Source organism: Trichoderma evansii (genome assembly GCF_050947405.1).
Source record: "Trichoderma evansii strain SZMC 28006 chromosome Unknown GGI43scaffold_3, whole genome shotgun sequence".
Classification (NCBI taxonomy): Eukaryota; Fungi; Ascomycota; class Sordariomycetes; order Hypocreales; family Hypocreaceae; genus Trichoderma; species Trichoderma evansii.
This window is the reverse complement of record NW_028145203.1, coordinates 109,337-125,503: the sequence shown is the minus strand read 5'-3', so window position 1 is coordinate 125,503 and position 16,167 is coordinate 109,337. Positions and strand designations below refer to the sequence as shown.

At 50.4% G+C, this 16,167-nt stretch overlaps 5 protein-coding genes across 5 annotated transcripts; 3 read left to right on the top strand and 2 right to left on the bottom strand.

Annotated features, from left to right (window-relative positions):
- Window positions 1-421: 421 nt before the first annotated feature.
- Window positions 422-1,130, bottom strand: GGI43DRAFT_233910 (argininosuccinate lyase C-terminal domain-containing protein). The gene has a single exon (XM_083200564.1). The coding sequence runs from the start codon at window positions 934-936 to the stop codon at window positions 472-474; it is 465 nt and encodes a 154-aa protein (XP_083063752.1). The 5' UTR covers window positions 937-1,130; the 3' UTR covers window positions 422-471.
- A 1,042-nt stretch (window positions 1,131-2,172) lies between these two features.
- On the top strand, window positions 2,173-5,016 carry GGI43DRAFT_233867 (bifunctional aminoimidazole ribotide synthase/glycinamide ribotide synthase). Its single transcript, XM_083200561.1, has one exon. It carries the CDS (start codon window positions 2,402-2,404, stop codon window positions 4,754-4,756), a length of 2,355 nt encoding a protein of 784 aa, XP_083063751.1. The 5' UTR covers window positions 2,173-2,401; the 3' UTR covers window positions 4,757-5,016.
- Window positions 5,017-6,800: 1,784 nt separating this feature from the next.
- On the top strand, window positions 6,801-7,688 carry GGI43DRAFT_233873 (ribosomal protein S36 family protein). The gene has a single exon (XM_083200562.1). It carries the CDS (start codon window positions 7,133-7,135, stop codon window positions 7,637-7,639), a length of 507 nt encoding a protein of 168 aa, XP_083063750.1. The 5' UTR covers window positions 6,801-7,132; the 3' UTR covers window positions 7,640-7,688.
- Window positions 7,689-8,532: 844 nt separating this feature from the next.
- GGI43DRAFT_395220 (ARMH3 family protein) lies at window positions 8,533-11,248 on the top strand. Its single transcript, XM_083204848.1, has 6 exons — window positions 8,533-8,882; window positions 9,032-9,235; window positions 9,312-9,465; window positions 9,530-9,642; window positions 9,722-10,059; window positions 10,138-11,248. The coding sequence occupies exons 1-6, from the start codon at window positions 8,799-8,801 to the stop codon at window positions 11,138-11,140; spliced, it is 1,896 nt and encodes a 631-aa protein (XP_083063749.1). The 5' UTR covers window positions 8,533-8,798; the 3' UTR covers window positions 11,141-11,248.
- Window positions 11,249-13,526: 2,278 nt separating this feature from the next.
- Window positions 13,527-15,888, bottom strand: GGI43DRAFT_431014 (amino acid permease/ SLC12A domain-containing protein; the record flags this gene model as incomplete). Its single annotated transcript, XM_083209361.1, has 4 exons — window positions 15,189-15,888; window positions 15,036-15,093; window positions 13,852-14,972; window positions 13,527-13,787 (listed from the first exon to the last, which is right to left on the bottom strand). Exons 1-4 carry the CDS (start codon window positions 15,468-15,470, stop codon window positions 13,527-13,529), a joined length of 1,722 nt encoding a protein of 573 aa, XP_083063748.1. The 5' UTR covers window positions 15,471-15,888.
- Window positions 15,889-16,167: the final 279 nt, after the last annotated feature.

Below are 16,167 nucleotides of genomic sequence, written 5' to 3'. Positions count from 1 at the left end.
AGATCCTCCATTGCGACATGTTGAGTCGTGGGTGTGTGGCGAGAACATCATTGGTGCGTAATGCCATGGGGAAGCGGCTGAAGAGTGCCTTGCATAAGCCCTTCCCGTGGTCCCAGTTGCTTCTTCGACTTCGTCCCGTGCCGCTTATAGGCTCGGTCAGCTGGCCTCGCTCGCGCCTCCATGGCAGTGTAGAAGAGCTAAGTGTGGATGTGGAGGATGTTGGTTTGATGTTAATATTAGCGTTCCATCCTATCAGCAGATTCCCGGCAACTCGGCTGCCTCAGCAGGGCGAATCCCCGGACGGAATGTCTCAACATGGTAGATACCCAGAGGAATCCACTGAGTTAACGCTTGTGCCACCTAATATTTAAGGTATATGTTATTGCAATTTTTTTTTCTTTGAAAATTTAGCCTTTTGTCCCCATTTTACATATTCCCGATTCTTTTCATGTCAACCTGATATTAATGCCCTTACATTTGTTTTCTGGTTAGTGCTGCCTTGATAACCTGAATTTGCTCCAATATGGACGACTTGCTGGTGCCGCCCTTGGCTGACCTCCTCTCCACGCTCGTCTCGTACACAACCGCCTCGGCAATCTCCGCTTCGAAGCGGCCATCAAGAGCCTTGAGCTGCTCAAAAGAAAGCTCGTTCATTAGGATGCCAGTTTCTTCAGACTTGACGACGCATCGACCAGAGATGTGGTGCGCCTCTCGGAAGGGGATTCCCTTGCGGACAAGGTAATCAGCAACATCTGTAGCCAGCATGAAGGGATCCAAAGCAGCCTTCATCTTCGCAGCTTCCACGTTCAAGGTGGACAGGACACCGTTGGGCAATCTGGATGCTGTCAGATACAGTTTCGACGTGGTCGAGCATCGGCTCAACGCTCTCCTGCTGGTCCTTGTTGTATGTGCTGGGGAGGGCCTTTTATGTGCCATGTGACCAAAGGCACGGCCACTCTGTCCTCATAATAGCTCAAGGCTTTCAGGGTTTGGGGCATCAGGGAGCTTCCGGTAGAGTAAGCATCCGAGAGACGGACGAATCCAAACTCGGCAGTACAGTAGATGATCAGGTCCTCGGCCCAGCGAGAAACGTGCTGCTGAATATAGCACCCCATTGAAGAGTCTCTGACACAAATTCACGGTCAGAAACACCTGCCATGGGGTTCCAAATCAGGTCATCAAAGCCAAGCTCTTTGGTAATCATATAACGGTCAGAGGTTGCCGGCAAGAGCGCCACAGCCCAGGGGATTCCTGTTGAGACGCTTGATGACCTCCCTGAGCCTCTCCAAACCGCTAGCAAAAGCGAATCCATATGACAGCATCCAATGGCTCCATCAGATGGGCTGAGCACTCTGAAGATGGGTGTATCCAGGCACGACCTAGTCAATCTTCTACTCAGCACGGGCTGCGAGGACTTTGAGGAAGCTAATCAGATGCTCCTCAATCTGGCGAAGCCCATCGCGGAGCCACATTCGCATATCACATACAACCCACTCATTGCGGCTACGGCCTGTGTAAAGCTTGTCGGCAATGTTCTTTCCAATGATCTCACTGAGATGCTTCCCGCGACATCTTGCTTGTAAAGAACTCGGTCAAGGTAGATACTTTCGTTGTACTTGGCCATCAATGAGTCCAAGCCGCCTATAACATGCCGGTAAATCGACCACCCCAAAGCAGTGCGTCGCTTGGTTTTGAATCTGAGGTCATTTTTGTCTGTAGAGTGAGGCTAGATCGACTCAATGGAGGTATATGGGTAGAGAAAGCTGGTATCTATGTGGTATCTATGTGGTATGGTGCAAGAACAAAATGAAGTTCGAGATACAACAGCTTGATTCTATCTTCCAACTGCTCTCGTTGATTCGGGTATTTGTTGTGGAGCCCTGATTCTTAAGAGTGACTGAAGTGCTCCGATCGGCCATGGAGGGGCAGTTTTGCTGTTGGCAGGACCCCGCGAAAAAAAAAATCTCTGAGCTGATAAGTGGTTGCTGCCGTTGGGTGGGGTTTGTGAATCATGCCAAGCATGTATCGATTCTGTCACTTTACTAGGCGCGCCCTAAGAAATTGGCTATGATGGTACTTTGAGTAATAGTTGCCGATAATCCGTTATCGTTAGTACGCTGATCAAGTGCCCCGCCTCCACCCCACCTCAACGCAATCCAAAGAAAAATAATTAGCTGCTCGACACAATCAACGGCCCTTATTGGCTGCTATTAAGAGAGAGATAAAATAGCATGCATACGAGCTCGAAATTTTTTTTCTTCTCTCGGGTGGCTTCTGACATTGGCCCCCCCAAGTGCTGGACGGACCTCTGTTCGCATCCTGAATATCGAAAAGGATATATCTCGACTTGATATCCTTGATATCTTTGGAGGAACTCCGTCAGAGTTCGTCACTTCCTACAATGGCTGACCTTCGAATCCTCCTCATCGGAAACGGTGGCCGCGAGCATGCGCTGGCTTGGAAACTGAGCCAGTCTCCTCGAGTCCAGGCCATCTTTGCGGTCCCTGGTAACGGCGGTACTGCAACCTGCCCCAAGGTCACCAACGTCTCCTCTGTTTCTGCCGAGGACTTTGCTGGCCTCGTCCAGTTCGCCCAGTCCAATGGCGTCAACCTCGCCGTCCCTGGCCCCGAGGCCCCCCTCGTGGACGGTGTTGAAGGCTTCTTTCGCAATGCAGGCATTCCTTGCTTCGGACCCTCCAAGGAGGCTGCTCGTCTCGAGGGCAGCAAGACCTACTCCAAGGACTTCATGAAGAAATACAACATCCCTACCGCTGCCTACGAAAACTTTTCCGACTACAACCAAGCGATTGCCTATATTGACAGCATCAACCACGACGTCGTCATCAAGGCCACTGGTCTGGCTGCTGGCAAGGGTGTTATCATCCCACAGACCAAGCAGGAGGCCAAGGATGCGCTGAAGGAAATCATGGTGGACAAGGCCTTTGGTGATGCTGGAGACGAAGTTGTCATTGAGGAGTTCCTTCAGGGTGATGAGCTCAGCGTCCTCACTTTCTGCGACGGCTACTCCATCAAATCTCTTCCTCTGGCTCAAGACCACAAGAGGATATTCGATGGCGACCAGGGTCCCAACACTGGTGGCATGGGCTGCTACGCGCCTACAAACATTGCTACTGCAGAGCTGGTTCAGCAGGTCGATAGAGATATCCTAGTACCTACCATCACCGGAATGAGACAGGAGAAGCAGCCCTTCCGCGGTGTGTTGTTCACTGGTCTTATGATCACTCCCGCCGGCCCAAAGGTGCTCGAGTACAACGTGCGATTTGGCGACCCCGAAACCCAGACCGTGCTGCCTCTGCTCTCTGCCGACACTGATTTGGCCGAGATCATGCTGGCCTGCACTGGCGGCTATCTAGACAACGTCCACATCACCATTGATAACAAGTTTAGTGCCACAGTTGTGCTCGCTGCTGGTGGTTATCCTGGCTCTTACGCCAAGGGTACCCCGATGACCATTCAGGCGCCTCCTACGGGAAGCACCATCTTCCACGCTGGCACAAAGCTTGACGGAAACCAGCTCAAGACATCTGGTGGCCGCGTGATTGCCATCAACTCTGTTGGAGAGTCGCTTAGAGCCGCTGTCGATGCCTCATATGCCGCTCTTGCTTCCAACGTCATTGACTTTGAAGGCAAATTCTTCCGCAAGGATATTGCCCACCGTGCTTTCAGAGACGCGAGCAAGGTTTCCATGACATATGCTCAGGCTGGCGTGGATATCCAGGCCGGCAATGACTTTGTGGAAAAAATCAAGAAGGCTGTTGCCAGCACCAAGAGAGCCGGAGCCAGCGCCGAGATTGGTGGCTTCGGAGGTGAAGTCGACCTGTCGCAGTGCGGATACCCCAATGCGCCCATCTTGGTTGGTGCCATTGACGGCGTTGGAACCAAGCTGATGATCGCGCAATCCATGAAGAAGCACGACACCGTGGGTATCGATCTCGTTGCCATGAACGTCAACGATCTGGTTGTTCAGGGCGCTACCCCCTTGATGTTTCTCGACTACTACGGCTGCAGCAAGCTGGACCTTGCTTCCGCTGCTGATTTTGTGGAGGGCGTCGCCAACGGCTGTATCCAGGCCGGCTGCGCTTTGGTAGGCGGTGAGACCGCCGAAATGCCCGGCATGTACAAGGACGAGGACTATGACGCGGCTGGCTGCGCCGTGGGTGCTGTCACCCCTGGCAGCATGCTTCCCCGGAAGGATGCCATGGCCGAGGGCGACATTCTTTTGGGTCTTGGATCCAACGGTGTTCACTCCAACGGCTTCTCCCTTGTGCGAAGAATTGTGCAGGCCGCTGGCTTGGACTACTCTTCCCCTTGCCCCTGGGATTCTTCCAAGACCGTTGGAGAGTCCCTCTTGACACCTACCAAGATCTACGTCAAGAGCCTGCTGCCCGTTCTCGGCCAGGTCAAGGGTCTCGCTCACATCACCGGAGGTGGACTACTCGAGAACGTGCCTCGCATGCTCCCCGACTCATTGGCCGCGGAGATTACGCATGGCACTTGGGAAATGCCCCCAGTCTTCCAGTGGCTCAAGGCAGCTGGCAACGTGGCTCCCACAGAGATGTGCCGAACATTCAACTCTGGTATCGGTATGGTGGTAGCCGTCGAGGCGAGTCAGGTTGAGGCCGTGGTGTCGGCTCTGCGTAGTGGTGACGAGCGGGTGTACACAATTGGCAAACTGGTTCGTAGACAAGATGGCCAGGCGGGATGTGTTGTCCAAAATCTTGAGTCGTGGGCATAAAAGAGTTGAAGCTGGGGCAGTTTTTTGCGGGGAAGAGGCATGATTCACCATCTTGATTCGCCATCAATCAAAGAAGAAGAAAACGGATTAAAGCATATAAAATACCAGGATAAGTGGCACAGCGAGAGTGTATTACAGAACGGATGGGACAGGAGGGTAGGGTGGAATTGTCATGTTTAATTTCCCCACGTTATATTTTGCTGTCAATTGATTTACAAAGACTATAAAATACTATACGCAGCATAAAGATGCTATGCCTTGATAACTAGCACCCGTCAATCATAGGAATCAGAGAAGTCTGGGCGTTGACATTTATGGGTTAAGGTTATAGCTTTAGTGCATGCACATATATACATGTATGCCACTATTCAGGGCGCGAACGGCGCGAACGGCGCAATGCAAGTAAAGGCCGGAAGAGCCTAACTATTGCGCAATCATATCTGGCGCATACCGGGGAGCGATCGGCTGTCGGTGATTCGCCCACCTACGCAGTACGAAGTAAGATTCTGATAAAGCAGTAATGAATTGGGCAACAATGCACATATTTGGCATTGACGTTGACGTTGAGACGGGCATTAGTAAAAAAGGATATAGTGGCGAATACGGTACCGGTGCAGCCGTCGAATCGGCAGACCGAGACAAACTTCTGACGGCAGGGACCGCAATTCGTGGCGTGAATTCTAGAAAGATGGAGTTTCTCTGCTCCCTCGACTCAATAAGCCTGCGCTATAACGAAAGTGGGAAATTTGTTGAACGGTTGTCGGTGGCTTGGCTGCCCTTTTTTGAGATTAGTCACGATGGCCAGATTGGGTAACTCAGCGCGAACAAGGCATTGCGACGACAAAGCAAATGTCATTTCTGCCGCCTCCGTCATATCTGTAAGCGCCCATTGCTAAACTATCTACTTACTATTCGTGAGTATTGCCAATAACAGTAACAAGTTGAGCCATGTCGAGTCGTCTCAGACTCTACGATAGTATGGCTTAGATATCCAGTTACACCAATGTAGTTGTAAGCGCCAGAACAATGAAGCATCATCTCGAGACACATGAAAAATAAAAAATATATTATTAAGAAAATAATACCGCGGGGTTTCACATTCAGCAGCCGATAGGCCAGGCCAGGGCTGACGGCTGTTAGCACTGCGACATGCGGAGGTGGGGAAGCACCGTCTCGTTACGAGCATGCATGCATGCATGTCTGCATGGCGACAGACCAGGATCAGATTCCGATTACAAGACTCCGAACTATGGGGGAACGCCGAGATGATCGTGATTGAGGCGATTGCGTGGCCAGAGCCAGAGCCAGCGCCTCGACGCAAAGGCTATATTCCACCAGCAGAGCTTGACTCGGATCATCAGATGAGGATTGTACGATTCAAGTACCTACATGTCTAATAACTCTAAGTAATTGTAAGTTGAGTACGGAGCGGTACTATATTAGACCATCTGGCTAGTAAGTAGAGTTGGTGGTTGAAGCTCCGATTCTCTCCGTTAGACCCTCCTCTCGTCCGCTCCCTAGTATCATCGCCTATTTCTGGAGTGGCGTACTCGTTCCTCTGCGGCGCTGAGATGTGGAAGACGCGCCCTATTTACAGTTGCAATGCTAGTAGGGTCTATTACCTAGTCTGTAAGATTAACGGTAATGGTTTCCAGCTTGCGCCTCCGGCTCGTAAGAAAACATGGGGAAGAGGAGTTTTTCGGACTTCCACTCTGGAGCTAACGCGAGCGATTCCGCTGCTGGTTCCCGCCGATCAGGAGATGCGTGGCACGATTCTTACCTGGCGCCTGGAGAGATAAGACGGGACAACGGTGTGAGTGGACTCGTCTGGCCTCGTCTGGGCCTCAGTTTGCTGCCTCGACTGCGTAATGGAAAGCGTGAGACGCTGGCTTGTGAGGCCGCGGTGGATTCTCCGAGATCCCGAATTCGGACATGGACGCGCTAAAAAGCTCCCGGGCTGGCAGCCTAACGCCTGAAGCCCTTGACAAGCGGGCTTTCCCAAAAGAGCTATGGGGATAGCGGTTCATTACGCACCTTTTTTAATAATTTTTATTTTTTCTGCTCGACCAGCTAGTCAAAGCCCCATCCGAGCCTCCGGCCGTTGTTTTATTAATTCGAGAGAACCTCCACTTTCGCGCCGCGCGAATCTCGACATCGCTTGCTTTCTAATTGACAACCCTTCAGCTCCTCTTATAGCCGTTTGCCCGCTGCCTGTTCGACATTGGATCCCATCCTCCAATACATCCTTCAAGTCTTGTGAACAGAGTCTGCTGCTATACCACGACGACGACAACCCCGCTATCACACCCTCGGCATCTAGCTTTTCTCTACTCTCGTCAACTCCTCTCCAACAAATAATCTACTCATACAATCACAATGTATGCTACACGAGTTCTTCGACAGGCTGCGGTCCACGCCGAGCGCACGCCTCTGATTCGATTCCTTGGACCCCGAACCATCCCTTGTAAGTGCACGCAACTTCAACCTCGTGCCTCCCATGTGAATATTGAGGGACATCGCGTACTGACACGACTTTTTTACCCCTCAGCTTCAATCGACCACACTCCCCAGCCTCACCCCGCCTCCCCCTCAGGAAAGCTTCCCGAGGACTTCACAGCTTACTACGGCCGTGGTGATGTTGCTTCCACCCACACCTCCTTCGGTGCCTACCGTGACCACGCCCAGCAGCACGGCCCCCTCCAGAAGACCATTGGCACTGATGCCGGCATTGGTGGCTCCTCTGGCTACAAGCTGGGCTCTATCCTCCCGCCCAAGGGCGTTGCCTTCGACGTCTCCGAGCTCCCTGCCCGCTTCCGCCGCCAGCCTCTGGACCTGAGCGAGATTGAGGCCATTGAGTCCGGTGGCGCTGCCATCCTTGGTTAAATGAATCTGCATGGCAGATGGTGGATGAGAGTCCCAAGCGTATGACGTGATGGGACGAGAGGAGAACAAACTTTCTACATTGTTTTAATAACGACTTCTACGACAAAACGGCGTAACTCGACACTGACACATGATCAGAAGCGAGGTGTTGTGTACGATGATACTGAGCATTTGGGGAATAGGTGTTGGCAGGAGGATCTGAGGAAATGTCTGCTACTTTGAGGATGTCATCAAAGTTAAGGCTAAAGACGAGGAGGTTGGCTGCTTCACGTGTGGTGGTTACTGGGGCAGACATTTGCTACAACTTGTGTAGCTAACTGTTTCTTCTTTTTTTCAACTGAGAAGGCTTCATGATTCTACAGCGAGGGGGGTTCACGCCAAGTAGATGCGACTGGTATCGCATCAGGCACCTCTTCCTAGTTTCTCAGCCAAAAGTCTCGATTTATCACCTTTTATCCCTCACAACACGGTCGTCACAAAAAGCTGCTTCAATAGAGAGGTGGACTAGTGCCACAAGGCACGAATAGCTAGCATAGTATTACACAAAAAGCCCCTTGATAAAATTTGAAACTTTTATTTAAAAATCACTAAAACTCCCTTCGACTCCGTTAAAATCTGACATTGTATGTCTATCTGCGCGCGTGAATAATGCTTATTGAGAGATATTACGTACTAGGTATTTTCTATCAGTAAACGACTAATTAGACCAGCCGCTATCGCCTGGGCAGTAAATGTGGGACGTGATACTACAGCCATTGGTCTGCCTAACTTTATTTGGCATATTAATGAGAAGCCAGAATTGTCGGGCTTTCTGTTTTGGGAGGAGTCCGGAGTGCATGCATATATATACGCCATATATACGGAGTATTGGCTGAGCACATCCATATATAGGAGCGATATCCTGAAAGTCCAATTAAACAATATGATTGGCCTGGGGCTGCAGTCCGGGGTGCATACAGTGCATGACACACTACAGCACGGCCATATGGCTCATCATATCCATACATTTACACAGTACCAAGCGCACTAAGACAATTTAGTGCTGTTCTGTGCTGCTCTTTATCAGTTGCCCCACCTCACGATAATGACATCCACGTCGTCTCTATCGCCTCTGATGACAGGAGCTTGAAGCTCTCTATTTCGCCAACTTCGCATTCCCATGGAGGCGTCACCGCTGACTCGCCAGCCTCAGCCAGAGGTCTTTGTCCCCAAGATTGTCGAGCTCTACTCAACCCTTTTCAAGGTTTGCCCAGCGCCCCCCTTTTTGGACCGTGGTGTCAAACAAGACCATCTTAGCTAAATCGGCCTGCCGCCAAAGGTATTCCAACCTCCGGATGTAGCTCTTTTGCGCTATGAAATGCGCCCGCGCTGATTCGAAGACGAACGCACTAGGATGACGATGACAGCGACAAATCGGAAGGCTTCTGGCGGGAGTTTTTCCTGCTGCGACCCGATCGGCCGACGCTGAGGAAGATATTAAACGACATCCATCCGGCCGACTTGCTGCTCTTAGAGGGGCGCACGAGGGAGCTCTTTAGCAAGGCCATTGCAGCAGTTAAGGATGGCAAGGGCGCAGCTCCTTTATATGCTCTTGATGTACGAAGTTCCATGGCATTGATTCGAGACACGATTTCCTGGACAGGACGAATCGCTGACATTTTGGAATGGATAGACCCTGAGCGTCTTCCTCGCCTGTGTGCTAACGAAGAAACATGCGCACCCGAGTTCCGACATTATAACTATATTGGCCGGTCTTGATCACGTCGATACGGTCTTCACGGATTTTGTGAGCACTCTTGATGGAATCATACGAAATGGGACAAACTGTGTGTACACCTGTCAACAAATTGTGCTACGAGTGCGTGTAAGCTGACGGATGGTGCGATGGAGTGGATCTGCGCCACAAGGCTATCGAGGTGCTGCTGGCTGTCTCAGCTGGCGCATATCAGACGACGCTTCTGACGTACATGATACAGAGGGACCTGTTCCCTTCTATTATGAAGGTGGGTGGGACGGGAAAATTGGAATCCAGGCTTGATATTGGGAGTACTTGCTAAATATTTGACTGGTTCTTGTTTTTAGTTTATTCAAAGCTCGGAGCAACCTGACCAAGACTTGGAGCCGTTTACTCTGCTGGGGATCCTCGCCAACTACAACAAGTTTGAATTTCAAAATCCATATCAGCTGCGATTAAACGACTTTGTCAATGAGGGGGTCATTCAGAAGGTTGTTCGCTGCATCGGAAATGCATGCCAGGCACTGCGATCCGATTACATCGACATCCAAGATGATCTCCCCGAAGGCTGGACGCTGAGTAGCACTTTGAACATGATTGGCTTGGGAGTCATTTCGCCGGGGCCAAAGCCGGAGAAGAAGCCTGTATATGACGCTGTGACGCAAAAACAGATGTTTACAAAATTGTAAGTCATGATCAATCCTCATCAGAGACAAACCGCGACCGTTATTGTGACAGAATCCTAACAATATCTTACCCCTAGGCCCGGCCAAACTGCTGCTATTCTCCTAGCTACATATGATTTCTCTCACGCAAATAAGCTGTTTTGCTTCCACCTTGTGACCTTGCCCAGCGAAAAAGACAAAGAGCGCCCAATGTCCAGCTTCCTGTCACTCACATCCTACCTTCTGCAGCACTCTCACCTATCGTCCCGAGCAACGTACTATGCGCATCTGAATCTGATGGTGCTGCGTCTTCTTATTGAAGACCCAGCCATTTGCAAGAAGATTTGTAGCGACGAATCCAAAACACATGTACGACTTTGTCGACAACGGCCGCCGTATTTACCCTTGGTTAAAGGGGACCGTGTTCTCGCCACGTGCGTTCTTGACACGATGCTGGATGGTATCAACCACAACTTGAAGCGACGGTTGGATGTCAGCCTCTACGTCCTCTGCCTGGGCATCATGCTCCGAATCATCTCCTATCTTTCACGGACACGAACACGGTTGGATTATCACTGGTCTGAGTTTTTCCGGTCTTTGCTCTCGCTTATCCGCTTCCTCAACACGTATGCATCGGATTTGAAAGACTTGCAGCATATCGAAACCGTCCTCGATCACGTCGTTAATTTGGTAGCGTTATCACTATCCGCTGGTGAAGCGTTCCTACCAACTCCCGCCGCATACGATGACCTCTTCTACAAGGTCTTTGAGTCGGGCGAGGTCCTCACATCTTTCAAAGAAAACTATCGGCTGGGAAACCGCAACAGCAACTCAATCGACACTCTAATCAATGTCAGCGCCCACTACAAACAGATGCTGACCGAAAGAGGCTCCTCGGAGAAGAAGCTGCCGACCAACCTGACAACGCATCAGGTAGCTGAGGTTATCAAGCAAGGCTACGAGACGCTGAGCATCCAGGCTAAAGAAGGTCTGGATGGGTGGGAGAGATACCGAGAGGCGGACGAGAAGATTTTGTTGAAAAAGCTGGGTAGGACGGCGGTTGGAGATGTCATGGGCATGGTGGAGCGACAAAATTACTAAGCCTGATTTGCCTTCTTGATTAGTATATATAAAAGATTTTCTTTCTCCCGATTTATTATTAAGCTACTAGTGGTTATAATCTTTAATTACGTATATATTTCTCTTTTGCGGTGTGTTAACGACTGTTGCTGATGGACGTTGATCATGTCTCGGCCATATCACGGGACGAGGAGTGGTACTTTTGGTATAAAGCGTCAACATGCACAACTCAACAAAGTCCCACTAACATTTATTCACATGCAATTCCTCTCCCCTCTTTTTAAGTCATCAGTACTAGTATAATTCCCCGGCAATATCAGCAATCAAGTTGACCGCAGAGTTAAGTCCAAGACTCAAAAATCGGGCCTCCTGACCGTTATCCGGCGCCCGCTGCAATCTCCACCAAAAAAAGGCCTCCTTCGTGTCCGATCTAGATTTCGCTAATATGAAGTAAAAAGAAATGTCATATATTACAGTAAGCCCTTGTCTTGTAGTTTATTTGGTCGTATCATCTCTCGTCTCGTCTTAGACTTCCCGATTTGCGTGTACCCATGGAGAATCCGCAGGCTAGTGCGCCCCCTTGTAGTGCGGTTTTGATGCGAGGAAATTCGCCTATAAGAGAATAGGAAAGGAGCCTAAGTAGTGCTAGGTAGCCTGCTTGGGGTAGCTATTCGCTAGCAGGGACTCTTTTATCGAAGTTGAGAATCAGCAACTGAATCGTCTCAGCCTCTTTGCCCCCTTCTTTTGCTTTCTCTTTATAAATCCATCCGTCTTTATACATCTTTATATATCCATTTTTCTAATCCTCTTTTCTCTTCTCTCTTCTCGCTCTTTTTGCTCTTTTCACTCTCCGTTCTCAGCTGATATCTCCCCCGGCTCGATTTCCAGTCCTCTCCACACCGACAGACCCCACGCCACTCCGATTACAGCCCGCGGTCCGCCCATAGGGCGCAGGTCCGCTATTGCCGCCCATATGCGTGTGTCATCGGAGAGCAAATTATGTCTATGTCAAAAAGTTTAGGGCGCGCGCGTCTAAAATGTCAACGACATGTTAAATATTTGCCAGCCCCCCATCCCCCCTTCATCGAATTTCCGATGAAGTGATGAAAAAGAAAAAGAAAAATAGGTAGGTTGTCTCTGCCCATGCGTTTTCCTGTTTTTTACTTTCACAATACGTGAGAAGAGGTAAAAGAGAAAAAAATTAAGCAAAACGTGCACACACCCCCTTGCAGTCCCGTATTCTCAAAAAGGCAAACGAAGAGAAACAAGAAAGAAAGAAACGCTTCTTCATTCATTATTGTTCTTAGTCTCCCTCTCAACCCTCCTCCCCCCCTTTTTTTTTTTTCTTTTTCCTCTTCTTATTCTTAATTCTTTATCCAGCTCTTCTCGTCCAACCAAACCGTTGAACAGAATTCCATACGCCATGGCAATGGGATGATCTTGGGTTCTCATGTTTAGAAGAGACTGATACGAATTCGACATTGATACAGCATCTGAATTTCCGTCATATCCAACCAAACCGTTGAGCAGACTTGGATACACCATAGCATGGGGTGATCTCAGGTTCTCATATCAAGATGAGGCTGATACGAACTCGACATCGATCCAGTACCTGCATTTCCGTCATATCCAACCAAATCGCTCAGCAGAGTTGAATACACCAGAGCATGGGATGATTTCAGCTTCTCATGTCTGGATAAGACTGATGATACGAACTCGACATCGATACAGCACCTGCATTTCCGTCAACGTTTCCGGTTCTTGCTCTGTCGACTTCTTCCATAGCCGGCATGTCCAGCTCTCAATAAGCAACAATTTGTCAAAACTAAATCGAAGCATGTCAGTATGATACGAACTCGACATCAGTACAACGCCAGCATTTCCGTCTCGACTTGTCCGATTCTTTTCCATCTTTACTCTGTCGCCTTCATCCACAGCCGCCATGTCTGGCTCTCAACAAGCAACATATACTTGACAAAACTAAATCGAAACATGTCAGTATCCAAGGACATCGAGCAATATTCACCAGCACCGTTTCTCAACTCGCCTATACTGACAGACAATGGATCACAAAGAGACTTGGGTTTTCTTGAATGGCTCGATATTATTACATGTATAAACAGGTATATATATTGATTTGATTCCCATCCCCGTTGGAGGCTTGCTTACAGCCACCGTGGTATCTTGTTGCATAAAAGAAATAAAAGCTAATTGTTTACAGGAAGAAGTCGCCCATAGCATGGACGTGGTTGCATATACAGCGTTACATCATCGTCATCCGAGTTCACTCCGCCTTACTAAATACAGTCTGTATCCGACATGATGCCATACTGTATCGACGGATGAACAACATATGTGTGAATAAAAAAAAAGACAAGATAAAGAAATTATCGTCGAGCCTGATCCTTTAGAACATGTGGTGGAGAATGCGTCTCCAGGCAGGCAGAGCAGCAAGTCTTGCGCGCTCAGCGTTGATCTGATCCCAGTCAAACTCACGGAGGCCGGTATCGATATCAATGTTCTTGGTTCTCAGGAGAGGCTCGCGCTTCCAGAGCCAGCCAACGGCCCAGAAACCAAGGACGACGGGAGCAGCCAGATACTGCTGGAAGAAGTCCTGTGCGGTACCCACACCAGGCTGTCCGGGAGGAGCTGCAATAGCGGTATAGAACTAAAGCCAGAGGTTAGTAAAATGATTTCTTTCTGTAGTAGATATAGGGGAAGCATATTCTTACCTGAGCCATCAAGACAATGACGCAGATGAAAAGGCCGAGATATGAGCCGTAGACGCCGCCAACAGCCTTGAACGGAATCTCATCCAGAGTGTGTCCTTGGTACTTCCAGGCGGCGCGGAATCGAATGTGGGCAAGGCAGACGGAGCCCCAAGTGAAGAGAGCTGCCAAGCCAGAGATGGCAAGAAGCCAGTCGAAGACAACGGGACCGGTAGCGTCCAAGCTGACGTAGGCGATGAAACCGAAGAGGATGAGGAAAATGACAGAGGGCAGGGGGCGGCCAGACTTGTCAATGTAGGTGAAGAGCTTGGGAGCATAGCCCTGCTGAGCCAAGGCGGTCAGGGTTCGGGATCCACCATACACACCAGAGACACCGATGGACAAGACGGAGGCGAGAATGACGAGGTTCATGAAGTGGTCGAAACCCTTGAGGCCAGCGTACTTTCCGACAAGCACAAAGGGAGAGGCCTTGGAGTCGGAGTAGGCGGCAGAAGAGAGCAGAGCGGGATCATCGCTGTTGATCAGCAGGCCGACGAAGAAGAGGCCAAGGATGTAAAAGACGGTGATACGCCAGAAGACCTGCTTGATAGCACCGGGCATGTTCTTGGTTGGGTTGGAAGACTCAGCAGCGGCAAGACCGACCAGCTCAGTACCGGAGAAGGAGAAGGCAGCAGTGACGAAGACAGAGCAGAAACCCTTGAAGCCGTTCTTGAACGCGCCCGGGTCGTACCAGTAGCGGGCACCCCAGTACTCGTTGTATCGGCCATCCTTGGGACCACCACCGAGGACAAGGACGAAAGCGATAATCATGAAGACGACAGTGGCGGCCAACTTGAAGCATGATGCCCAAAACTCCTCTTCAGCATAGCCGAGAGCACCAAACAGGTTGATGATGATGATGACGACGAGGAAGAGAGTGATCCAGGCGGCGGTGGTAATCTCTGAGTTCCAGTACGAAATCGTAATACCACAAACTGTCAACTCAAGCGGAAGAACGGCAGCCCACTGAAGAACATAGTTCCAACCCATGGCGAAACCCCAGGCGGGGTCGATGAAGCGAGCAGAATATGTGTAGAAAGAACCAGAGACGGGGTACATGATGGCGAGTTCACCGAGAGCGTACACTATTGGAGCCTTGTCAGATCACAGTCATAAGAGGTACAGATTGCGCGACGAATAGCACTTACCGACGTTGAACATCATGATACCGATGATAAGGAAATCGACAAAGAGAGAACCAGGGCCCTGTGATAACAATGATGAGCAAAATAGTTCGGTTTACGCCCAGCTTTGCGCCAAGAGGCCAGAAGGGCGAATTATCAGGAATGAAGAAAACTTACACCTTTGGCCAGAGCACCGCCTGAACCGACGAAGAAACCAGCACCAATGGAACCACCAATGGCAATCATGTGAAGATGGCGAGCCTTCATGGGACGCTCAAGCTCGACCAAGCCCGGGCCATAGTGCTTCCTCCTGAAGGAATCGACGTTGAGGCCATTGCGCGTGAACCAGTTGGGGTCGCGCTCAGGGCCGTCGGTGGGGAGGATGGTCGTGCTGGCTTGATAGTCGACGACATTGTCTCCCTTCTCGGGAGTGGCGTGGCCACTCTCCTCTTTAGACATGATGAAGGCTTTGGTGTTGCTCTTCTTGTATCTGTCTCTGTGAGGGTGAAGAAGAAGGAAAAGGAAGAAGAGATGAGAGGATGGAGGTGAGGAGAAGAGGAAAAAAGATGAGGAGAGATGAGGGGGACAATTGGTCTAAATAAAAAGAAGATGGACCAGTCAACAACCCTCTGGACCGAGTGAGGCAGGGATACCGATTGAGAGGGCGGTGTCGACAAGGAGGGCCGGGGAGCGACAATTTATGCATGGAAGCATTCGCAGGAACCAAAAGGACCCCAAAGGACGTTGCACCAGAAAGTTGTGGCTCTCGCTGGATCTGGGTGCTGGCGCTGGTGTTGGCGCTATGGCCGGGGTGGCAGAGGGGCGATTTTGGAGGCTTGTCTTTGGTGTGTGAGGCTAACGGAGTTCGAGGCTTTTAGCTTCGCAGCTCTTTTTCTAGGTTGAGAGCGTAAAGTTACCGGGGGGGTGAGGCGAGAGAAAAATTCCAGCGGCGAGGGTGCGCGAGCGAAAAGAGAGAAGGAGGGGACGACGGAGGGATCCTGCCTGCATCAAGCGAGGCGGAAGGTACCTGGACCCGGACCTTGGAGAGATGCGAACAACCCACGGTATTGATGCTCGTACCGTACAGTATCGTATCGCCTTTCTGAGTGAGCACCAGCAAGCACCAGCAAGCACCGGCCAGCACCAGCCAGCACCA

Bases quoted from the DNA above. Each gene is read 5' to 3' on its own strand.
- GGI43DRAFT_233873 (XM_083200562.1), top strand. From the start codon at position 7,133: ATGTATGCTACACGAGTTCTTCGACAGGCTGCGGTCCACGCCGAGCGC.
- GGI43DRAFT_233867 (XM_083200561.1), top strand. From the start codon at position 2,402: ATGGCTGACCTTCGAATCCTCCTCATCGGAAACGGTGGCCGCGAGCAT.
- GGI43DRAFT_233910 (XM_083200564.1), bottom strand. From the start codon at position 936: ATGGCACATAAAAGGCCCTCCCCAGCACATACAACAAGGACCAGCAGG.
- GGI43DRAFT_395220 (XM_083204848.1), top strand. From the start codon at position 8,799: ATGGAGGCGTCACCGCTGACTCGCCAGCCTCAGCCAGAGGTCTTTGTC. The intron at 9,466-9,529 runs GTGTGTACACCT...GGTGCGATGGAG, and splicing joins CATACGAAATGGGACAAACT to TGGATCTGCGCCACAAGGCT. The intron at 9,643-9,721 runs GTGGGTGGGACG...TCTTGTTTTTAG, and splicing joins TGTTCCCTTCTATTATGAAG to TTTATTCAAAGCTCGGAGCA.